The 25,839-nt window shown below is 42.4% G+C and overlaps 1 protein-coding gene across 1 annotated transcript in view; it reads right to left on the bottom strand.

Annotated features, from left to right (window-relative positions):
- Window positions 1-25,839, bottom strand: part of LOC126183925 (GTPase-activating Rap/Ran-GAP domain-like protein 3) — a 662,070-nt gene that overhangs the window by 247,101 nt on the left and 389,130 nt on the right. The window contains exon 3 of the mRNA XM_049926272.1: window positions 15,282-15,368. Coding sequence (XP_049782229.1) covers window positions 15,282-15,368 — 87 coding nt within the window. The remainder of the gene's footprint in view (window positions 1-15,281; window positions 15,369-25,839) is intronic.

The following is a 25,839-nucleotide window of genomic DNA, read 5'->3' as shown; positions in this document are numbered from 1 at the left end:
TTATTTTGATGATTATTCCTACCTATGTAGGTTGGGCTCAACAAAATATTTTCGCATTCGGAAGAGAAAGTTGGTGACTGAAATTTCGTAAATAGATCTCGCCGCGACGGAAAACGTCTTTGCTTTAATGACTTCCATCCCAACTCGCGTATCATATCTGCCACACTCTCTTCCCTATTACGTGATAATACAAAACGAGCTGCCCTTTTTTGCACCCTTTCGATGTCCTCCGTCAATCCCACCTGGTAAGGATCCCACACCGCACAGCAATATTCTAACAGAGGACGAACGAGTGTAGTGTAAACTGTCTCTTTAGTGGACTTGTTGCATCTTCTAAGTGTCCTGCCAATGAAACGCAACCTTTGGCTCGCCTTCCCCGCAATATTATCTATGTGGTCTTTCCAACTGAAGTTGTTCGTAATTTTAACACCCAAGTACTTAGTTGAATTGACAGCCTTGAGAATTGTACTATTTATCGAGTAATCGAATTCCAACGGATTTCTTTTGGAACTCATGTGGATCACCTCACACTTTTCGTTATTTAGCGTCAACTGCCACCTGCCACACCATACAGCAATCTTTTCTAAATCGCTTTGCAACTGATACTGGTCTTCGGATGACCTTACTAGACGGAAAATTACAGCATCATCTGCGAACAACCTAAGAGAACTGCTCAGATTGTCACCCAGGTCATTTATATAGATCAGGAACAGCAGAGGTACCAGGAGGCTTCCCTGGGGAACACCTGATAGCACTTCAGTTTTACTCGATGATTTGCCGTCTATTACTACGAACTGCGACCTTCCTGACAGGAAATCACGAATCCAGTCGCACAACTGAGACGATACTCCATAGGCCCGCAGCTTGGTTAGAAGTCGCTTGTGAGGAACGGTGTCAAAAGCTTTCCGGAAATCCAGAAATACGGAATCAGCTTGAGATCCCCTGTCGATAGCGGCCATTACTTCGTGCGAATAAAGAGCTAGCTGCGTTGCACAAGAACGATGTATTCTGAAACCATGCAGATTACTTATCAATAGATCGTTCCCTTCGAGGTGATTCATAATGTTTGAATACGGTATATGCTCCAAAATCCTACTGCAAACCGACGTCAATGATATAGGTCTGTAGTTCGATGGATTAGTCCTACTACCCTTCTTAAACACTGGTGCGACCTGCGCAATTTTCCAATCTGTAGGTACAGATCTATCGGTGAGCGAGCGGTTGTATATGATTGCTAAGTAGGGAGCTATTGTATCAGAATAATCTGAAAGGAACCTAATCGGTATACAATCTGGACCTGAAGACTTGCCCGCATCAAGCGATTTGAGTTGCTTCGCAACCCCTAAGGCATCTACTTCTAAGAAACTCATGCTAGTAGCTGTTCGTGTTTCAAATTCTGGAATATTCCATTCGTCTTCCCTGGTGAAGGAATTTCGGAAAACTGCGTTCAATAACTCCGCTTTAGCGGCCCAGTCATCGGTAACAGTACAATCGGCACTGCGCAGCGAAGGTATTGACTGCGTCTTGCCGCTTGTGTACTTTACATACGACCAGAATTTCTTCGGATTTTCTACCAAATTTCTAGACAATGTTTCGTTGTGGAACCTATTAAAGGCATCTCGCATTGAAGTCCGTGCCAAATTTCGCGCGTCTGTAAATTTTAGCCAATCTTCGGGATTTCGCGTTCTTCTGAACTTCGCATGCTTTTTCCGTTGCCTCTGCAGCAAATTACAATGGCTCGTATCCTGTCTTCGTCACGTTTTTCTTACGTTTTCAACTGCTACTAGCTATGATCTGCCCCTCACAGAGAGAATCGCACCTGTAATTTTGATAATGCTCATAGATCACAATGTCCACAAGGAAATTATTGTGGTAATACTAGTAATAATTTCGTGTGGCTCAATGCCCTGGTACAGGTCTCCCAGTTGAACACCATTTCGGCGCGTTGCTTCTCCCTCACCTAACCTAGTTATCCAATCGTGGAAAGGGATCTGCAGTTCAACGTGGAATTCGAATCACATGTCGTTTCTGGCGACTGTTCATGTCGCTGAGAGACGAAGGCTAGGACAAAACGAAGATTGAAAAATCCGTGTTCGGACCGACATTCACTACCGTTATCTCTCGGTTCCCAGGCACACGCTTTTCCGCTAGACCATCAGGCGCTACATATTGTTGCAGTCATTCACGGTATTGTTTTCTAGCCTTGAAAGATTGAGGATGCTAAGAAAAGAAACACTGAACTTTCGCAAGTAGATAATGATTTTTAAAATATCTTACGTTTCAATAATGTGACAAAAACTAGATTTCATGTGTAATTTTCATTTTCTGTGACATTGTTCTCTGTAAAGGTCTAACCTAAACCGACAGCAACCTAGTTATTAACGGTATACATCATATTTAAAAATGGTTCAAATGGTTCTGAGCACTATGGGACTTAACAGCTATGGTCATCAGTCCCCTAGAACTTAGAACTACGTAAACCTAACTAACCTAAGGACGTCACACAACACCCAGTCATCACGAGGCAGAGAAAATCCCTGACCCCCCCGGGAACCCGCGCGTGGGAAGCGAGAACGCTACCGCACGACCATGAGCTGCGGACGCATCATATTTAAATGGGATTCAGAACAACGATCGAACCCGGTGTTCTTCACTTGGCTAGTATTGTATTGTATCGTATTAAACCGTTTCTAGGTCCCACCGTAACCCTCAGTGGTTCACAACCCCACAACAGGCCACAGCAGTCCACCCTCCCCACAGCCGCTCCATACCGGCTATTAGACGGAGGGGGTCCGACAGCCGATGAGTTCCAGTCATTCCACCAGGAAGGAGGTACACGGCTCGTGTTGTCTGGAGTTATACCGTGCATAGTCGGTCAATACCGCGGTTCGTTACTTTGTGCCAGGAAGTGCTCTCAACAAGGAGAGTCTCCAGGCGTCTCGGATGTTGTTCGGTCATGGAGGAGATACAGAGAGACAGAAACTGTCGATTACATGTCTCGCTCAGGCCGCCCAAGGGTTACTACTGCAGTGGAGGACCGCTAGCTACGGATTATGGCTCGCATGAACCCAGACAGCTACGCCACCATGTTGAATAATGCTTCTCGTGCGGCCACAGGACGTTGTGTTACAACTCAAACTGTGCGCAATAGGCTGCATCATGTACAACTTCACTCACGACGCTCATGGCGTGGTCAATCTTTGCAACTACGACACCACGTAGCGTGGAACAGATGGGCCCAACAACATGCCGAATGGACCGCTCAGGATTGCCATCACGTTCTCTTCACCGATGAGTGTCGCAAATTCCACCACCAGACGATCATGGGTGACGTGTTTGGATTCAAATCGGTCATGCTGAATACGTTAGACACACTGTCCAGCGAGTGCAGCAAGGAGGAGGTTCCATGCTGTTTTGGGGTGTCATTATGTGGAGCCGCAGTACGCCACTGGTGGTCATGGAAGGCGTCGTAATGTCTGTGCAATAAGTGAATGCCATCCTTCGCCCGATAGTGCAACCATATCGGCAGCATATTGGCGAGACTTTTGCCTTCATGGACGACAATTGGCGCCCCCACCGTGCACATCTTGTAAATGACTTCCTTCAGAATAACGACATCGCTCGACTAGAATGGCCAGCTTGTTCTCCAGACATAAACCCTATCGAACATGCCTGGGGTAGATTGAAAAGGCCTATTTATGGACGACGTGACCCACCAACCACCATGAGGGATCTACGCCGAATCACCGTTGAGAAGTGGGACAATCTGGACCAACTGTGCCTTGATGAACTTGTGGATAGTACGCCACGACGAACACAGGCATGCATCAATGCAAGAGGACGTGCTACTGGGTATTAGAGGTGCCGGTGTGGACCACAACCTCTGAAGGTCTCACTGTATGATGGTACCACATGCAATGTGTGGTTTTCATGAGCAATAAAAATGACGGAAATGATGTTTAAGTTGATCTCTATTCCAATTTTCGGTACAAGTTCCGGAACTCTCGGAACCGAGGTGATGCAAAACTTTTTTTGATGTGTGTATTTAGCGCAGAAAGTCAACCGCCATAATAAATAATTTTATGCTGGTTAATCCGAATGCTACAACGTGCGCTGTACATCAAAGTCGCAAGGCGCGAAGCATTTCCATCACCCGGACGGATACTGGCTGGCGTCAGGAAACTGTTGGCTGGTGGAGGTTGTCTGCTGCATCGGGAGGAGACTCTTGACCAGGAATTGTTCTGATCAGGACACGAATCTGCGAGGTCTTACGTGGAACTATTTTCGAAATGTTGTTTTCTACTAAGACCAACTTAGAAAAGGACGTAAATTATCTTCGTGTTTCCATCAAATGGTTCAAATGTCTCTGAGCACTATGGGACTTAACATCTGAGGTCATCAGTCCCCTAGAACGTAGAACTAGTTAAACCTAACTAACCTAAGGACATCACACACATCCATACCCGAGGCAGGATTCGAACCTGCTTCCGTAGCAGTCCCTTAGTTTCGGACTGAAGCGTCCTGAACGGCTCGGCCACCGTGGCCGGCGTGTTTCCATCAGCCTGACACTTTAAGCAGTCCACTACTTTTGACAAAGGCAAGAGAAGGACACCAGATTCGAGCGTTGGTCCGAGAACTATGTAGACACAATGTTTCCCGCTAATAACTGGGCTGTAGTCGGTTTAGGTTGGACCATGACGGAGGCCGATGTCGTTGCAAATGAGGTCTCCTACACAGAAAATTTCGTCATTGTTACCTTATTGAAACATAGGATACTTTAAAAATAACTGTGCGTTCGCGAATTCCTTTGCTGCTGAACGATTCAATGTTTCTTTTTCCAATATCCATATTCTTTCAAGATTACAGAACAGTACCGTGAATGATCACAACAGCATGTCGGATCTGATGGTCTAGAGGTGAAGCGCGTGCCTGGAAACCGAGAGATCGCGGGAGTGAATTTCGGTTGGACCACAGGCTACAAGTCGTCGATGTGGTGTCCAATGGGAAGACTTGCACCAGGGCAATGATCTATACGAAATTATTACTGTTATTACCCAAATTATTTCCTAGTAGACATTGTGATCCATCAGCGTTATTAAAATCACATATGCGTTTTTCTTTGTAAGGGTGAAATAATAGTGAGCAGCATATGGAAATGCAACGAAAACGTGATAAAGACGGCACACGAACCTTAGGAATTTGTGTCTGTTGCCCAATGTGACGTCAGATGGACAGGTTTAATATGTAAGTTTATCTTTGTAATAAAACATTGCGTTCTCAACTGTCGCTTCAAATAATCGTGGGAGTTAGTATTAGTTCCTAATATGCTATCTGATTTTTATATTAATTATTTGTCGCTTTTGGATCGATTAGCTGCCGCTGTAAAGTTCCACGATCGATTATCAACTTGTTAGTTGCGGGCTGTAGTTTGCAACCCTGATTTCAATGATTAGAAAATTCGTTTCTCAGCTGCCTGTGCTTTCTGGAATCTCACAAAACGAAATATGGTGAGCATTAAAACATACGACACAAATGAATTCTCAAGAAATAATAGAAAAATTTCAGGGCTAAATTAAAATAACAGTTAGTTGGCATTAGAATTTTATAAAATCACCAATCAACGCTGTAGCACAGAAAACGATTGTCAGACAAGACTAAGAAAACGACATAGCAGAACGAAGCATGTGAACAATCATTAACAGAATAAGTATCTCTTGGAAAATATTGAAATGCTCTTGAAAAAGAGAACACTATGACCAGTTTTAAACAACAAATAGGAGAATCGGCAAAAATACCAAGTAGAGTTCAAAGATTACAAGAAATTTGTAAGTGCCGCAATAGGTTTCAACCATCCAGTGGTCATTAGACTTCACTAGATAAGAAAGAGGAGATGAAGAATCATTACGGAATCTACAAAACCTCTCACGTAATCATCTACTTAATGATTTCCTGACACATCGCGTCCAGATACAGCATCGTCTACTGCGTGCTGTACTCTCCGGTCCGGCATGCTATTAGGCAATGCTGCCCTTCAGGTACGCATCATGACAGAAATACTGCGCTGCCTGGACGTCTGCGTGCACCTCATATTGTTACCAACGAACATAATATGCAACGAATAATTTGTCTTCCTTTACTACATTGCTTTAGTTTCTTCCTTATTTCTCCTATCCAGTTACAGCGCCATCTATCACAAAGCGAAGAAAGTGGTTCAACTAAAACATTCATATTTCTTTACGTACTACACGAATATGAAATAAAAAATGGGGGTTCCTATTTTAAAACAACCCATTTCATATCCGTTTGACCTACGACAGCGCCATCTAGCGAGCCAACCATAGCGCCATCTGGTTTCCCCCTTTAAGCTAGACAAGTTTCATTCTTTGTAGTTTTTTGGTTTGATGCTTATTTCGTGAGATATTTGGCCCGGTCACTATCAATGGATCACCCTGTATAGAAAGCGAAAAGCATGATTAGGTAAATACAAAATGTATTTGACAATGGGAATTATTTCCCGGTACGCGTCATGTGGGAAATGGTATTAAAGTTATCAAAATGGTGTCTGGCACCAGGAAACATTTTGATGTTGAAAACGAAATTACTGAAGATGGTCCATTTATTAGTAATATTACCGTGCAATGAATGTCATCCACCGTGCTGTCGGGGTTATAGTTGCTGATTAGCGAGTTATGGGTTACAAAATGGTTCAAATGGCTCTGAGCACTATGGGACTTAACATCAATGGTCATCAGTCCCCTAGAACTTAAAACTACTTAAACCTAACTAACCTAAGGACATCACAGAACACCCAGCCATCACGAGGCAGAGAAAATACCTGACCCCGCCGGGAATCGAACCCGGGAACCCGGTATGGGTTACAGGTTCGATTGCTGCCTCCTGGTATTATTTAACAGTCGTGATTTCTGGAAGGTACTGGACTTTGGTATTGATGCAATATTGGAATTTGCTAGAACATTGCCGGCCGCGGTGGTCTAGCGGTTCTGGCGCTGCAGTCCGGAACCGCGGGACTGCTACGGTCGCAGGTTCGAAAGCTGCCTCGGGCATGGGTGTGTGTGATGTCCTTAGGTTAGTTAGGTTTAAGTAGTTCTAAGTTCTAAGGGACTTATGACCTAAGATGTTGAGTCCCATAGTGCTAAGAGCCATTTGAACCCTTTTTTGCTAGAACATTCTTTGCATGTGTAAAGAAGAACACTCTCTGGTATTGCAGGCAGTTCAGCTCATACAGTTTCATGTGTGTTCCACAAACGATCTATCAGTGTGAAGTGTTAGTTCTTGCTGATGACCCTTTTCTTGTAAGTAGTACTTATTCTGGAATCTACGTGAGACAGTTCGATGGCGATGCTAGATTCCTATTACACAGACGTTGCCGTGGCTCCAGTAAGGTGTAATACTTCGCTGCCGCAGGCTCAGAACTAAAGGGTTCCACTTACGCCACGCTTTGACGTGGTGAGACTTCCGCAAAAGTCACAGTAGACGGACAGTTACGGTTTACCTGAAATGTTTGCTTCTACCTTAAAGGGGTAACCCGTTTGAAGGCTGACTCGCAGGTAAGGGACGCTGCCGAGTATCGAGTATCTAAGATACCTGAGCGAATGAATAAAGCCTTTCCCGTCCCGTGGCAGATTGCTGGGTTGCAGCCTTCTCGACAGATAAGAAATGCAGGGATGCACCTGTAGGAATTTTCAGCGTTTTTCACAACAAAATTCTGCATGGTAAGCAGCTAGGGAAGTAGCGACTAGTGGCGTGGAGTGCCGGAACTCGTAACATCGCGAGGAGAATGCGGGAGTTCCCATGTGGTATTCTAGCCGTCTCCCACTGCGCTTTCGAAACAGGATCAGCCTGTACGAAGATGGGAGCACCCTGAAGGATAAAACGGGGGAAAATGAACAAAATTGTTGGGCAGGGGCAGCCTGGGGATTCAATCAGTCAGATCAATCAGCTGGAGGGTAGCTAAATTATTCAGTTGAAGCTGGATCATTCAGTCGATCAGTATGGAAGTATGATGAGATCAGAGTAGATCCTGTCTTTCGGAAGTCTTTCAGAGATCACTCGGAGTTGACACTGCGAAACTATAATTCGGAGATGATTGGGAGTTCATTCTAAGACGACTAACGTGTTCAACAGAAGATCCTTTCAGAAGATCAGCATGTGATATGCTAAGTGAATTACATCCTGTTTCGCATACAACATTCTGCCTTCGCCTTACGGAACCTTGTGAGCCTATTTTCGATTCAGTTTTCAGACTGAGTTGGATCACTGCATGTGTTCCTAAGTCTGTTGTCACTTTCTGACATCCTCATTTTTCATTCCGTGTCCCACGGTCTTCCTTGCGGTCCGATGCTTTAAACTTCTGACTGCATTTTACACGTCTCTTAGCTTCCGAACAGTGCAACATTGACACTGCCTCTACTGCCTAATCACCGCAGACAACACATGGCGTGAGTGTGTGGGAAGCCAGCGAGTGTCCATGTACGGCGAAGGATAACACTGCGTCGGCCATTGGTCGGCGTTTTTGCCTTAAGAGCGCTTGGGCAGGGTGCACGGTACGAGAAAAAAGTTAAGCTGCTCTGAACGCCGCATCAGAACCCTGGATACACAAAGATGAGCTCTGTTGCCTGCCAGACAACACCAAAAGAGGCCTCGTGTGAGATAAACACGGCACGCCAACATCACATCAGCTGGCCACACATGCACATACCGCTAACCCCGAGAAGAGGTGAGACAGCGTTTCATGACCCCCCATCACAGCGCAAATTACTGAGTCGCGTTTGGGTCCAGTGAAATAGGCGCTAATTCTGTTTCGTATTTATCTGTTCTATATAAGTATTTTATATTGTATTTATGTTTTGTGACAGAAAGATAATAACATATATGGGAATTGTGAATCCGCATTGTTGCCAAATACTTTTTGTTATTTATTTACTTATTTATTCCCCAAACTAGTTTCAGCGACAAATATGGCCATCATCAGTGGGTCTCTAAATCTAAAACATTCAGAAAATAGCATGGTTATAAAACACTGTATCACATTACTACATTTCCACTGTTTGTTTTTTAAATATGGTTTCTGTGGATACTTCCATACTACCTCACTTATTGTACTTTACAGCATTATTTTAAGAATTGTTGTCGCTCTTTGCTGCATATATTCTGTGATTTTTCTGTTGTCGTTTTATCTTGGCATACATCATGTCATCTACAATGCACAAAACCATGCTGTAACGTAAAATAAATAAAGTAGTATGGCAGTATACACAGATAACAATATTTAAAAAACAAACAGTACAAATTTAATAATGTGTTACAGTGTTTTATAGCTATGCTATTTTCTGCATGCTTTTTGAAGAACCCACTGATGATGGCGATATTTGTCGCTGAAACTAATTTGGAGAGTAAATCAGTAAATGAATAACAATAAGTGTTTTGCTTCAAGGAGAATGCACAATTTTCATATTTCTGTTTTTTTTCTGTGCAAACACGGACCAAATGGAAGAGTTCCAAGATAAAGTTATAATAAAATATGTAGATGTTTCCATGTCTTTATTATGTTACTGCAGATTTAGCACCCAGAGTGGGGCCATGTCATTATCAATACAAGCAGTACACCAAGCCGGGGAAAACTGTCATCAGACCGACTCATAGAAAGACATCGGCAGTGAGTCAGATGAAGCTTGCATCCAGCAGTGTTTTCTGAATGTACTGGCCGATCTAAACGGATCTGAAAAATTTCAGATTGAAATTAACAAAATATTTTATAATTCTGCATATCCGAAGAAAAAGTGAAGAACATTGCTCATAGCCAAGCAGACGCGACACAGTCTTATACAAAGATTGTTTTGGCACTGTACCATGCAGTGAATTCGAGTATGACGAATGCCAACAAAATTTAACAGCTAATGAAAGACTTTGCAGTGGACGTCGATCAAGCGCTCCTTTTGAAGGCTAGAATCACTACAGAGCAAGCGCTGCCTATAAAGCAATAGAAGATCACGCTGAAAGACGTTCGACAGACTTCCGAATGTCGTAACAATGACAATCGTAAAAGACCATCAGGACCTCGCATTGCTAGTATGGCAGGTAGGGCTAGTAAGAGAAGAGATAGAAGGGCATGTGATGTCTATTAATTATGAACTCACACAGCTGGAAGCAGCAGCATTGAATGTCGATCTCAGCATCGTTAATTCAAAAAGAGGTTCATCGACCCTTGGGATCAGTTTCAAGAAAGCAGGGCTACATTGACAAACGTTGTCTGAAACTCCAGACGTACGCCGGAACCGTCAGACAACATCCAGGGTTCTGGGTGATAACGATATATTATTTAACAGTCTGCGTAAATTTCGGTTAATTGTATGCTAGATCTGCAGCTTCCTCTTCAGGGTTTCGCAGAACTGTTTTACTTTTAAAATAATTTCATTTACTTGAAGCTCAATTGTGTCAATGCGATTCAACGGTTCGCTAGATAGTCTACATATTGCGCAATAAGTTACCTACCAATAAGTGAAACGCTGCTAAACACTGGTTGCGTAGTCATAATGTCGGCTGTTATGTTATTCACAAATTTAAAGACCACTAATTTTGGCCTCTTTTGTATGGCAAGTCTCACTACTGTTTGATTACACGACTGCGGAACAATCACTAGAAGCACTTACTTCCATAAAATATCTGGGAATATGCGTACGGAGTGGTTTACAGTGGAACATACAACTAATCGCAGGAGAGGCAGATGCCAGACTGAGATTCACTGGAAGAATCCCCAGAAAATGTAGTCCACCAAGAAAGGAGGGAGCTTACAAGACCCTTATTCGACTAATAATTGAATATTGCTCGTCAGTGTGGTATCCGCACCAGACAGGATTGACAGAGAAGTTCTAAAGAAGAACATCACGCTGTGGGTTACTGTTAAAGCTCCGAGCGCGTACTTCCTGGAAGAGTCAACATATATATTGATTCCTACTGCGTATATCTCGCGAAAGGCTCATGAAGATAAAGTTAGAGATTCGAGCCCACACGAAGGCTTATCGGCAATCGTTTCCGCGAACCATCCGCAACTGGAACAGGAAAAGGGGAGAGCGACAGAGGTACACGAAGTACCCTCCGCCACACACCGCAAGGTGGCCTGCGGAGTATAGATTTAGTGCAGATACAAAACGAAAACAGGGCAAAGGAATTACATTAAGGACAAAACATGAAGCAAAAATTCCAACAATTAAAGAGATATTTTGCAGCGTATTACTTATGTGGTTACGCTTTGTTTCCAGTCTCTGTTAAATATACAAAACATAAGCTGTCACATCCACCTGCAACGATTCAATTCATCCTAAAAGTATGAAAGATCATTAAAAAATTTTAGTGCATTGTTCCACGGGTACGTTGATATCTAATTAGCTCACAATACTTGCATATTAAACCAAACATAAATATAGCTAGCTATAGCACAAAATTTTTATCCGATGTTAACTAGAACACTAGAACAAATATTTTTTAAAACATACATAGAAGCTGATTGCTTACAGGAAGTACTGAGTACTCATCACAGATCCAGAGAATAAGAATCACGAATTTACAAGTCAGGATTAGGGCATGTGTCACCCTGAAAAAAAAAATACTGTTCGGTAGCCTTATCGTAGCAGATTGACTTAATGGAAGTAAAAATGTAGGAAACGGTTCTCGCAGATAACGATTGAACGCAATCATGCCAGCACATAATGAATTTCAATCACGGTTGTGGTCAACAAAGGTCTATGCAGGATCATGGTAGTGCGAATAGCCTTATTTGTAACGTGTTGGCGTTTAGAGGAAAGCACGATAATAGGAAGTTTGTTGTACTCTCAGAACTGTATGCACTTAAATTTAGTCTTGTTCGATAAAGCAACGGACAAGAGCGAAAAGCAGCGCTAGTACTCGAATGAATGTTAAGACATGACGAACAGAACAGTGTCAGTGGTTTTAATCTCCGTTTGAGAAGGTGCTGGCTCCTCAGCTGAATCTGTGGAGGAGTAAAAAGTATTTTAAAAACAGTGGCATAACAGCTGCATGTCTCGAAGATGGAAGCCTGAATCACATGCATTTACGCCGCTCTTCGTTTCACTTCCACGACGTCGCTCGTTTGACAAATCCTCGCTTGTCCACCCACAGACATTGATTCGATGTTTTGTGTGCCACGCTGTTATCCTCTAGCTTACAGGTTTGTGTCATCAAATGTAGGAGCTTATCCCTTCACCTTCACCTACTGTGGCTTGCTTTTTTTGCGTGTATGTATTTTCTGTGATTTTAAAATTCACCTGTCTGATAATCTGTTGAAAGTGTTATGGTATTGTAGAATGAAATTTGTTCATCTATCTTATATTATCCTCGAGCTGAGTAAGAGAGCGAACTGTCGGACTGCTTAAGACACGAAACTAACATTCTGGAGGGATTTTCTGAAATTTGCATAAATCGTGTAAGGCGAATGCTGGGATAGCTCTTTTGCAATCCATCACTATCGTATTCAATCTGAGGCTGTTCTCACTATCTAATGACAAGGATGGGAACTCAAACCCTGATCTCAGAAATGTTTGGAACAAAACTAAAGCAAATCGTCTGTGAACTACAGTTTTCTTTACCATTATTAAAACTTCAACACGTTGACGCTGGCGCTGTGAACTGTGTTTTTCGCTGTGGGTCGCCTCGCGTATTCATGATTTCCTTCATCCGGCGGTATTGGTTTTCCTGTTTCTCTCCGTGAGGTGGTAGTCGTATTCAAATCCCCCTACGCTACTGTTTCCACACTTTGGCCTTTTATTTTGAAAGTGCCGTAAGTGTATTCTTTTAAAACAACGAGAGGTCACATAAAATAATTTTACACCTTATGGATCGCAAATTATGTAATACCTCCTCTGTTAAGACAGCTCTCTTGCCGGGTGGAGTTGCCGTACGATTTGAGGCGCCATGTCACGGATTGCGCTGCTCCTCCTGCCGGAGGTTCGAGTCCTCCCTCGAGCATGGGTGTGTGTGTGTGTGTGTGTGTGTTGTTCTTAGCATAAGTTAGTTTAAGTAGCGTGTAAGTCTAGGGACCGATGACCTCAGCAGTTTGGTCCCTGAGGAATTCACACATATTTTTTAAAAGCTCTCTCGTTGAAGGATGACACAGAAGCGTATTCACAGCTGTTCGTTGCTTCTGGATGTTGGTCTGTACAACACACACTAGGGTACTGCTAGTTGCATTATTGGCAGAGTCGAGCGCGAGGCAATGGTGGCACACGCCAGCGTGAACATGTTAATCATCTCAGGCTGAGAAGACGGAATGTAGTACAATTATAACCAAAATTACTTTATTTTAGACATCCACGGGAATAAAATTAACCAACTTAATGTATTTATACACACAGATCAGCAAACACGCAAGTTAAAGTTCTTGATTATTCTTAACTTGGAAAAAATGGTTCATATGGCTCTGAGCACTATGGGACTTAACATCTGAGGTCATCAGTCCCCTAGACTTAGAACTACTTAAACCTAACTAACCTAAGGACAGCAGTCACATCCATGCCCGAGGCAGGATTCGAACCCACGACCGTAGCAGCAGCGCGGTTCCGGAATGAAGCGCCTAGAACCGCTCGGCAACAACGGCGGGCTCTTAACTTGGAGTACAAACACATCCCAACATCCGCAATATGTAAAATATTCATTCGAAACTTTGAGAGAATTTATAATGAATAAACTGGCCAGATCTTTTGTGAAGGATTCTATATGACGAGCGACTCGTGAGTCAGCGACATTCGAGACCTTCATGTTACAGCCAAAAACAAATGTATGATTGATTAGCTGGAGAAGTTTACTGTTTGTCCCTTACTCGGACTGTGCCAGTTAAATAACTGAAACTGTTCCACGAAAAAAAAAAAAAATCAGTCAAGTGCTGGAAAACATTCGTGGGGTAAAATAATTAACATGAAAAGGAAATCTGATTTTAAGTTCTTATTGACCAAAGTAAGTCACTCAGCAACATAAATGCCTATCCTTTCTTAGTTGATTCCTATTTTTTACAGACTTCCTTACATTTCTTCCTCTGTTAATGTCTTCTTTCAGTTTTTCTTTCTTTCTTTCTTTCGTCCATGTTGTGACTGATTTCTTATTTTTCGTTGTTCTCTAGACTTTCTATTTAGCCCTTAAGATGTATCAAATTAGTTTAAATCTTTGGTACAGTTTATTTCTAGTTCTGTCCTTATTTCTGTGATACACTTCACTGCTGATTTCTTACCGATATACGGGTCATTTTTTGTTTGCTTTGTTAGTCTGCTCTCGTTCACTTTTAAGAGATGTCCAAAAAGTAATACTATGTGCTGTGTCATGACCGAATTATTAAGTATTTTGTTTTATTTTACATTTCACCCATTATTTTTCTCCAGATGTCCCTTTCAGGTTTTTATTTTATATCCAGTTTACCCAATTTCCTGTATTTTTTTTTTCTTTATAACAGATGCCTCTAGCTTAAAATTAACGCTTCCATCATATATTAGATGTCAATGACAACATATCATCTATGGAATTTCTTAGATAAGTAGCTCTCAAGATAGAGTCCAGGTATCGAAGCCCTAGAACGTATATTCTGTCTAAATTTTCCTGCACCAAGACCAATTTTTGCTATGTCTATTTTTCTGTCTCCTAGTAAAAACTTTAGAACAATTTAAACGCTGTCGACCATTATATGGAGCAGAGCTCTGTCGCTTTTAAATGTCCATATACATGCAAGCGTCGTGGGTGTGAATGTTTTGTAGCGCTGTGTTACAGATTACGGCAGTGTCGGAGTGGACAGCGACACAGTGCCGGCTCGCAACTGCAGGCGACATATTCCCACGCTGCTGATGGCAACACAGTGGTGAAGTCTCATCACTGAAATTTCGGAGATAGCGCTCAGAAAATAAAATGTTTAATTACATTTCATTTGTGTAGAATAGTACTGGAGGTAAACACCTTAGGTCTCCAACAGACAATGGAAATACACTAAATGGCCAAAGATCTCTGGACGCGCCACGGAATGTTACCTGTACGGAATGAGGTCAAACGGAACATGACATAGGAAAAACATGTACGTACAAAGTGATAACCAACGTGGTCGAGCAGTCATGAGTGTACTGAAAGAGAATCAAATTTAAAAGCAGCAGCATAATTATAACATTTTACTTCATGTAAGAACTACTAACAGCGCGAGTACAGTCTTATGTACATGTCAATATTCTCCAAATGATTTCAGGTACACAATTAAAGTAATATTATTTACTCACTTCTTCACGTTCACCCAGTGATTCTCCATTCTCAACTCGAAAGCGTCTCCCTTGTAGTTCATGGCCGTTTGCTTCAATCTGTGGCAGCTGAAAAAAAAAAAAAATTAAATTGTAAGATAACGACATTTTTCGCTATCACTGTTTAGTACAAGTTTGTTTAGTACTTTTCTTATTAAGTAAGGTTAAATATTTACCCACTACAAGCTTGAAATTTTACAACAAATTTACAGTTGAATGTTTTCTCAAGAACATCCGGTGGAAGCTTACGCTTTAAGGACTTATATAATAATGAGCGTTCACTATCACACACACACACACACACACACACACACACACTCGATACTGCACGTAATAGCATGTCTCGTACTATGATATTGAACGCCAGTGTTGTATTTTGCTGACTGATCTTGGCAAGAAGCGACACTGACAGTGCAAGAAGTAGCAACTAATTAGTGTGAATACTAAACTGTTTGGCGCCTGGCTGAACTGATGCGGACGGCTCCTCTACATGGAGAGTTGGACATATCGGCCGAAGGACCGAATCTGAGGCTTAATCGATTCTATAACGAGCTAGGGTGCTAAATGTTTGACTGTGCTGTCCGGTAGATGATCGTAAGTATCCTGTGAAAGACTGTTCCTACGAATGTTTTTCTCCATAGACCGCGGTGGTGACGAGGAATCAAACCCTATTTTATTTTTATATACTAAGCACTTACCATAATCAACCTTTTAGGCTACGGTTTGCAAGAAAATGCGGAGTTGACTGATGCGAATGCACTCATAGACAATCAAGTCACAGTTCTTAATGTCCGCTCATCTACTCGAACAACTCCGTTATTCTATTTTAATTTAGTCCTTGGACCACATTAAAACCTGTCACAGTCTGTTTCGTACTCATTTTTGTATGTCATACGTTGTTGTGGTCTTTAGTCTGAATAATGTTAGATGCAGTATACCACACTAATCTGTCTGTGCACGTCGCTTTATCTCTGGTAACTACAGCATACGACATGCATTTGAACCTCCTTACTGTATTCAAGCCTCGGTCTCGCGTCAAACTTCCCTCCATTACCAAACTGACGAATCGTTGATGCCCCAGGATGTATCTATCAATCGAAAACTTTCTCAATTAGTTTTGGCCATAAATTTCTTTTTTTCATCGCGCGGTCTTGGGCGTCTTGTCACGGTTCGAGCGGCTCCCCCCGTCGGAGGTTCGAGTTCTACCTCGGGCATGGGTGTGTGTGTTGTCCTTAGCGTAAGTTAGTTTAAGTTAGATTAAGTAGTGTGTAAGCTTAGGGACCGATGACCTCTGCAGTTTGGTCCCATAAGACCTTACCACAAATTTCCAAAAAATTTCTTTTTTCCCGATTTCGATTCGCTACCTCCTCGCTTGTGATTCGAAGTGCCCAACTAATCTTCAGAATTATTCTGTAGCACTACATTTCTAAAGATTGTATTCTCTTCTAGTGTAGCCTATTTATTGTCCATATTTTACTTCCATACACGGCTACACTTCTTATAAATACTTTCAGAAAAAGACTTCCTAACGTTTAAACCCATATGCGATATTAAGAAATTTCTCTTCTTCAGAAACGCTTTTCTTGCTATAGCCAGTCTGCATTTTATTATATACTTCTGCCATCATCAGTTACGTTGCTGCCTAGATAGCAAAACTCATCGACGACTTTTAGTGTCTTATTTCATAGTTTAAGTCCTTCACATCGCCTGATTTAACTCTAATATATTCCAGTACTGCTGTTTTAGTTTTATTGATTCATATTACAACTTTTTTTCAAGACACCATAAATTACGTTCAACTGATCTTCTAAGTCCATTGCTGTCTCTGATAGAATTACAATGTGAACGGCAACTCTCAAAAATATTGCTTCTCCTGCATGAACATCAGTTCCTCTTCCACATTTCTCTTTCATTTCTTTTACGGCCGGATTGCTCAACATACAGACAGAATAACATCAGAGGTGCCTACAACTCTATTTCATCTGGAACCTTCCAGTGTATCTTTCCCATAGTAATTCATGCTTATTCAACCTTGCATATGTCCTTCAGCCATTCCTGCTGAGCTATTTTGCAATTTATGTCAATACCATTACTGAGACGAATGTATTCCATTTTGTCTACTAATTTCCTGTATTTTTATATTTTCCCCTAGTTTTGCTCTAGTTACATATGCTTCTACGTTCTTGCGTTTTTCTTCTTTACCATTTTGCATTCACTGTCAGTCTAAGTTTTTAGACGTCCGTAATTCTGTTGCCTCCTTAATTTGCTACGTTTTTATACTTTCTCTATTTGTCAATTAGATTAAATATGTTGTATGTTTGTCAATGGTTTCCATCTTGTCTTTTTGCCTTATTGATTCTCTTTTGCCTACAATATTTCAGCTGTCAAAGTTACCCATTTGTCTTCTGTCGTATTCCATTCGCCTGTTTGAGTCAATCTTTGCCTAATGCTGCCTTTGAAACTCTCAGCCCAACCTCACGTCGTTTCAGTTCATCCAGATTCCACATCTTTAATTTAATACCTTCCTACAATATTCTCTGTGTTAATCTTCAGTTAATAACCAATAAATTATGGTCAGAGTTCACACATTTCTCTACAAATATTTTGTGGTTAAAAATCTGGTTTAGGAATCTCTGTCTTACGATTTCATAAACTATCTGGAACCTTTCGGCGTCTCTACGTCTCTTGCACTTATACAAACTTCTTTCATGATTCCAAATTCAAGCGTTATCTAATACTAAATTACGCCCGGTACAAAGTTCTGCCAGGTGGTTTCCCCTTTCATTCCTTTTTTTCTGTCCATGTTCCATTATTTTTCCATGTCTTCCTTTTCCTACTATCGAATTTCAGTCCCTCGTCGTAGCTAAATTTTCGTCTCTCTTAAGTATCTGAATAATTTATTTTAGCTTCTTCGTACGTTGTGTCAATATCTTCATTTGCGGAGCTACTAAGCATTTAAACTTAAATCATTGTCGTGATTGTTGGCTTTGTGCCTGTCTTGGCTACGATAATGCGTTCAGCGTGCTGGTCATAGTAGCTTACCCGGATCCCTATTTTGTTATTCACTAGTACACCTCCTCCTGCAGTACCGAATTTGATTTCGTGATGATGGTCCTGTATTCACCTGACCAGAAATCCTATTCTTCCTGCCATGGCACTTCACTTATTTCCAGTATAATTTTAACATATCTATTGTCCTTTTTAAATTCTCTAACATACCAACCCGATAAAGAGATCTAACATTCTACGCTCCGACCGGTGGGAAACCAGTTTTTTTTCCTTATGACGATATTCTTCTGAACAGTCCCCACACGGAAATTCAAATGGAAGACTATTTTACTTCGGAAATATTTTACCCAAGAGGACGCCATCATTACTAAGCCAACAATAGGGGTGCGCGCCTTTGGGAAACATAACGAATGTAATTTCATCTTACTTTGAGCAGTTCGCAGTACCAAAATGTCAAGGCTGTGTTGGCTGACGTAACAAGGCCAGATCAGTCAACCACTCAGACTGTTGTACCTGCAACTTCTGAAAAGTCTGCTGTATGTCGTAACCAGTGTAAATCCTACTCCGACATACGTTTCTCCAAGAAACCCATAATTCTTTTCCAGTCGACAACCAACTGGTCCTTCCCATGCATACTAGAATGTTGAATACTTGGAACCTGTGCTGCACAGTGCTATTAAAGCGGATTTCAGGGGCTTCAGTGTCATCGTGCGGTAAAAATGTTGCTAACCTTGACTGAGTCATTAATTATAAAATGTCGATTCTTTACACAGATGGTGACATGAATATAAGTGTCGTAGCGGCCCCTTATCAGCTAGACGGCCTGCACAACAGACAAGGAAGGTGGGCTGCCGACCTCTCTTCAAGAGCTCTGATCGAAACATCGTCAGTGGAAGTAAACAACAACAGACTTTCCGCATAAACATGGAACTACTTCGTGAAAAGCCATGTTACAGAGAGCCTACAGCTAGGACAGCTCCGCCGAGTACCTACGCCGGCTCTAGCATAGTAGACACTCTCCGTAGCATACAGTAGAAAGTTGTATCTTTGAAATTGAGGAGAGTAGTATTTTGGTTATTATTTTCTTTTCATTGTCTTGTACTGTTATCTGGTTTTTGCCACCGCAAGAATTGTTGTGCTTCTTGTTGTTCTTGTGTTTGGAAATTAGTGCACGCCAAGAAGGCGTTTTAGTCATAATAAAGTGTGCTCAAACTCGATCGTTCGTTCTTTCCTGCCGACTGCAGAACACTACAAGAAGAGCTGTAAATAAGACACTGTGTAGTATGTCCTTTTTACCTCTAAAGACTTTAACTGGTTTGTGAATGATGTCATCGAATTCCTGTGTGTTACTATGTGACGCAGTCAGAAATCACATAATGAACATCGGTTGGAGTCAGTTCCTTCCACCAATCCTCGCTTACTTTTCTTCTCTAGTTTAAATCTCAGTTGTTTCTAATATCAGAGGTAAACAATGTTGTATAAATCTATTGTTGGTGCTTTTATTGCTACACCAGCCTTTTAAGTGCTGTTCAGAGGACAGCGGAAGAAGCGCTTTCCGTCCAATATTCCCCGGTGCGTCCTTGTTCCCTATCATTTTGCCGGCCGCGGTGGTCTCGCGGTTCTAGGCGCTCAGTCCGGAACCGTGCGACTGCTACGGACGCAGGTTCGAATCCTGCCTCGGGCATGGATGTGTGTGATGTCCTTAGGCTAGTCAGGTTTAAGTAGTTCTAAGTTCTAGGGGACTGATGACCACAGATGTTAAGTCCCATAGTGCTCAGAGCCATTTGAACCCTATCATTTTGCACGCCTTCGCCTCGGAGTAGAATTATACGAACTATAAAAGTTAGTCCTTGCGTTTCAGCTTGAATTTGGCCTAACTGTTCGAACTGGTCCATCATTTTCCCCCAGGAACACAACACAACACAGTGCTAAGCACATTGCTACGAACTTGCTTGGTTGGACTAGAGATTCGTTGTTCTGATTCTTTCGCATATCAGACCAAATTTTTAACGACTATTGGGGCATCGCCACTGTCTACGAATGCGGAGGTTGTGCATTTGAGTCTACCATGGGTACAGATTTCAAATGTATACCTTATGTTTAATAAGTACAGGGAGCGGCGCTGAAATCCAGACAAATGAAACGTTTTCCTTGAAGCAAATTTATTAAAACAAAATACCAATGAAAATGAAAATCCTCTTATATATAAGTAGTGGTATATTTCAAGAGTAACATTATTCGATGTAACCCTCTTCATCCGCAATGACTACCTCCAAGCTTGTGCTGATGCGATCGCACACACTCTTTAAAACAGCGCTGTCCATATTCGCGAATGCTACTTCGATAGATATGGATTGAAATGCGACATTAGGGTGCCTCGTCTTATTCGTAACTCTTTCAACTACGCTCCAAACATAGTAGTCGGGGGGGGGGGGGGGTTCAAATCCAGGCTATTCGGGGGCCAGACCTCCTTCGACCAGAACATGTCAACGTTATCCGAGAGCCAGTTTTGGGCTAAATGGCTCGTAAGAGGTCCTCTACTGCCACCCGACGCATTGTTCGCTCGCTGGTATTCAATACTGACGCCAATTTCCTTAGCAATTGCCCCGGATCCTCAGATATCAGCGCGTCAGCCTTTGCGATGATTGCCGCAGGTCGTTACACGTGTTTCATCGAATAAAGTTTCCTCGCCGGGCTAGCGGAACCTTCCCCAGGCTTCTCCGAAGCATTATACTTGGCCACAATATCGTAAACAGTTGATCTCGGATACCCGAAGACTCGAACTATTTCGGTGGGCGAATGCCCCCTGCGAAAACTTTCGATAATCGGAGCTATTCTGTTGTTCTCCGCACTTCTCAGTAACATCTCGGCCATTTTGAGGTTCTGACTGTTTACTAGATGCCTATGGCTTTCAAGAACGCCAACCTGAACTCTGGCGGAACTATGATATGGCGGGAAATTCGAATTGAAATTCGTCCGGATTCAAGCGAAAGATCTTACGGATCTGGCCTAATAACGACGTATTTTTTCTGTTATTCTCAGTTCTGGAAGCCCATTAGTTGCGACAGCAGTTGAACACGCAAGGTCATATACCTTATTTCCGAAGTCGCAAAAATGTGCATATGAATGCACATTCGAATGTGACTGTAGCCACTATTTCCTTCCGAAAATTCGTTCACAGTTATTCTCATCCAAATACGTGCCAAATGCCGGCGTCCAATAAGTTAACGTTGTCTCCCAGATGTCGACATACGGTAGCTGCGAATGCTGAGCCCTGTTACAAACACTTTTTAATTACTTTTTTTATATTTTTGTGAGCACTAGTTTAGCAGACCCCAACTGTACGATTATTCGTCTGAGCCTTTGATAAGGAAACAATTGCCTTGTTCACCAGCAGCGATTCATAGAAACAACGATAATTTGAGTTAGGATTGTCGGACTGAGACCAAAATCTGCGTTGTCCAGCGTTATATTCTATTGACATTATGTTTGCGTCATTCTGTTTCTTCAGCCGCCAGCAACCACGAACACGAAGTTGAATGAATCAAGATTTCGCTCTGCTTAGAAGCAGTATTCTGTAAAATCTTTCTTTTTCTAGGTTTCAGTATCATACCAATCATTCCGAAAGCGAGTGTGAGCGTTGGCTTAGTTTAAGTAAAAGGTGAGTGATTGTTGAAGAAACAATCTAGGGTATTTATTTGAAGTGATTTAGGGTCTGCTAATTGTTCTGAGTGAGTTAGGGAAATCTAGAAGAATCTAATCGGCTTCCAAAACCGAAGTCGGCAATACATGCTCTGTCTCTCGTTAGAGAGGGAGTCGATTCTAGTATTAGTGGTGAAAGAAATTTTTCTCACCTGTATTTGTCTGGCAAGGGTAACAGAAGTGGTTTCGTAAAGTTTCTGATCACCAGACCTCGCAAATAAATCCCAAAACTGTTCGCAATGTCTCGTTCAACGAAGGTATATAATGATCATACAATGTAAGCTTTCACGGCCGGTATTGTCTTCACTTAAAATTTCCGGGCTGATAGACCGCGGTCGAAGTATAAAACTCTCTACTGACGTTTCGTCTCCGACTGCGGGAGACATCCTCGGAGGTACAGCGGGGAACTGCGAAGAAAACTCGAGGAAGCGCTGATTATATAGGCAGTACAGAGGGCGCCACTGTCGATCACGTGGCGTCGGTGTTAAACTGGATAAAATTTGGATGTCAGCGTTGCACCGAAAGCGTGATGATCGATTACTTTCAATCGAGAATGTTGGCATTACCAGAGACAATCTCATACCCGACGCCACGTGATCGGCAGTGGCGCCCTCTCTACTGCCTTTATAACCACCGCTTCCTCGTGTTTTCTTCGCATTTCGCCACTGTACCTCCGAGGATGTCTCCCGCAGTCGGAGACGAAACGTCGGGGTAGAGTTTTATACTTCGACCATGGCCTATCAGCCCGGAAGTATTAAGTGAAGAAGGTATATAATTCTCGGTGATCCGTCCGACTGAAAGGGACGTTAAAGTCGAGGCTTCGTTTGGTTCTAACTGAAAGGGGTAAACACAGTGCCCCTACTGAATTACACTAATCCCAATTCTTCCAGTCCACACCGGTCTACAAACAAAACAAACAAACACACACACACACACACACACACACACACACACACACAATACGCTGCAAATGCACACGTGACAACTATTGATACGATACAGAAACATGGTTAACTACCTCCACAACTTTGATTCTACGCGCCTTTCGACTAAATTGAGAGCGACTTCCTGGCAGACGAAAACTGTGTGCCGGACCGAGGCTCGAACTCGGTACCTTTGCCTTTCGTGGGCAATTGCTCTACCATCTGAGCTACCCAAGCACGACTCACGCCCCTTCCTCACAGCTTCACTTCCGCCAGAACTTCGTCAGTAAAGCCCTTGCCCGCGAAAGGCAAGGGTCCCGAGTTCGAGTCTCGGTTCGGCATACAGTTTTGATCTGCCGGGAAGTTTCATATCAGCGCACATTCCGCTGCAGAGTGAAAATCTCATTCTAAATTGAAAGTAATCTGTACCAGACGAATGGGCTGCGATCTGAAAGCTTTCCCTTGAATGCAAAGCGAGTGTTTGATGTGTGACGCTTTTCTGTGTAATTTATCTGTGGCACTCGTAAGACCAGAGTCAGAGCTTTGTAGTTATCGGGGCTATGGGCGGCAGAGCAGTAGTCGATCGGCCTTCTGTGATTTGGAAGCCTTCCCCAGAGTACTGAAACAGGTGAGCGCACAGGGGGAGCAGTGCTGCTGCCGGACGACCGTCGTTCGCTAAGTGAGCACCAATCTACCCTACCCCTTTGAGGAATTCAAGAATTTCCCTGGAGTCTACAAATGGCCGTTGCTACTCTAATGGAAACTGACTGTTGCCAAGGCCAGAGGAGCGGAAGAATCAATGGTGGCTTTGCCGCCTTTCGACGGACTACAGAAGATTTCTTACAACGTTTGATTGTTTACTAGGCTATATACAATATTTGCCGTTTAGAGACACGCTAATTTTAAGCGAGTTACCAGACTTAATTACCGTTAATAATCCCTATCAAATATACGAGTACTGATTACAATGGTAAAAAGATCCTTTTTTTTCAGTTACACAAACAGTATGTACCTTTTCTGGATGACATAATTCTGTACCGGTCTTAGTTTTATGTAATAATGTTTTTGTAAATGTTTGCGGTAGCCTATGTATTGTGTGTATATGACAAAATGGTACGCTTCCGCGACAAGGCTTCCACATGCAAAGAGCAAACTAATATGCCATTACATAGAGGAATCAAAGAAATGAGTAACATAAGAGTAAAGAAAAGTAAAGAATAAGGCCTAAAAATGTTTACTTCCAGATTTCCTGCGATAATTTTCTACAGGAAAGTCTTTTCGTAAATACAGGCAATAGTCGCCTTGATAACGCTTTTCCAATTGAGAAATGTCCTAGTGGAACTGTTCTCCACGTTAATCTCTAACGGTGATAAATTTGTCTCGGGAAAACGTCCGAACGATCGGTCAAGAAATCTGAGATGTTACAGCCCATGCGCTGGTGGAATCTCTTGAGTATTGGGTTGCAAAAGGACAATGATGCAATGATGTTTATGGCATTCGACGACCCCACATATTGCCTACCATGCAACCAAAGTATTGGCTGGTAATGACAACGGTGGGGAGGGGGTGGGTGGGGCGAGACTGGAAGAATCCAATGGTGAGCCTAGCATAAGGCAACGGACCATAGTTGAACTGCTTAGTCGACGAGTAACTCACAACAGTGCTACAGTGCTAGTGGTGTTGATACAAAGGAGAGCAATGGCAACGACAAACGTTGCAAATATTGCATAATATCTACAACAGTTGCCGAAGTTAACGTATCGTCAGTAAGGAGACCAAGAAATTTCACAGAATGAGAAAGAAGTGGCAGATGAAATATTACCGTTTCCGCAAGATCAGTCAGTGGAATGTGTGCTGTCATATGCGCTCGACTGTGCGGACAATGTATGTACATTCGATAGCACAAGAAGCGGGCCACCCCTGAATTCCAATGTGTAGGCCGCACCTGACTGTATGCAACCAGCATAGCATAGCTGTGTCGCAGGTCCTCGAAACCCTCTGCAGTACAGTCGTTTGATTGTACGCAATGGGTACCACAAGAGACTACAGAGAACACTGCTCTTCACGGCGGTCAGTCAAGATGTAAAACCAATACAATCATACAACAAATACTAGAAAACAAGTTACTGGAGATAAGACAGTCCTTAACGCTTGTAAATTAAACTTCATTAAAATAAGTAACACCGCAGAAGTATTACCACACACATTTAAGGACGTGACGAAGTGTTGGGGATCCGAATTTGAACGCACTGTTAACCAAACAAGGCTTGCGTGCTGACTGAGACTCGACTAGGCATAAAGAGATGTAAAATATCTAAGCGTTCACCAGTATAAGTATTCTGGAAAGAAATGACGATACGTTTAGCCTTGCACCGGTAAGTCCACGAAGCTTGTATTGCCCCTGAGAAGTAACCAAAAAAGATATGTAATGAAGTGCAACGCAGAAGTGTGAAATGCCATCAAATTAATTTGTGGTGATAGATGGAGAGTAGAAATCAGTGACTATATGAATTGTTAACTAAGCAAAATTAGATGTCAGGTATTAAATACGTTCACCAACAGCGTGATACTCGAACCCGAAACGACGAAAAAATGATTTTTGCCCGGCAATAATTCGAACCCGGTACCTTTGGCTATTTTTTATAGCTACGAGTAGATGTGAAATATTTACTGTTTCTTTGCTGCCTGTGACTCCAACCCTATGCATATTGTCGCTGTTGACCCCACATGAAGAGGTGTCAACTATCAAATTCCCTTCCACTGGTAGCTACGATCGCGCCGTTCGTAGCGGGCTGGAGGAGTTTGGCATCGTGAGGAAACAACGAAATGACGGGACACTATCATCTTGAAGAGTTCAAATCAAGAGAAAAATTGGAATCGGAGCTCAAATCCCAGTCTAGTGCCAA

The sequence above is a fragment of the Schistocerca cancellata genome, chromosome 4 (assembly GCF_023864275.1).
Source record: "Schistocerca cancellata isolate TAMUIC-IGC-003103 chromosome 4, iqSchCanc2.1, whole genome shotgun sequence".
Classification (NCBI taxonomy): domain Eukaryota; kingdom Metazoa; phylum Arthropoda; class Insecta; order Orthoptera; family Acrididae; genus Schistocerca; species Schistocerca cancellata.
The sequence above is the reverse complement of the archived record's forward strand: the minus strand, read 5'-3'. Positions and strand labels throughout refer to the sequence as shown.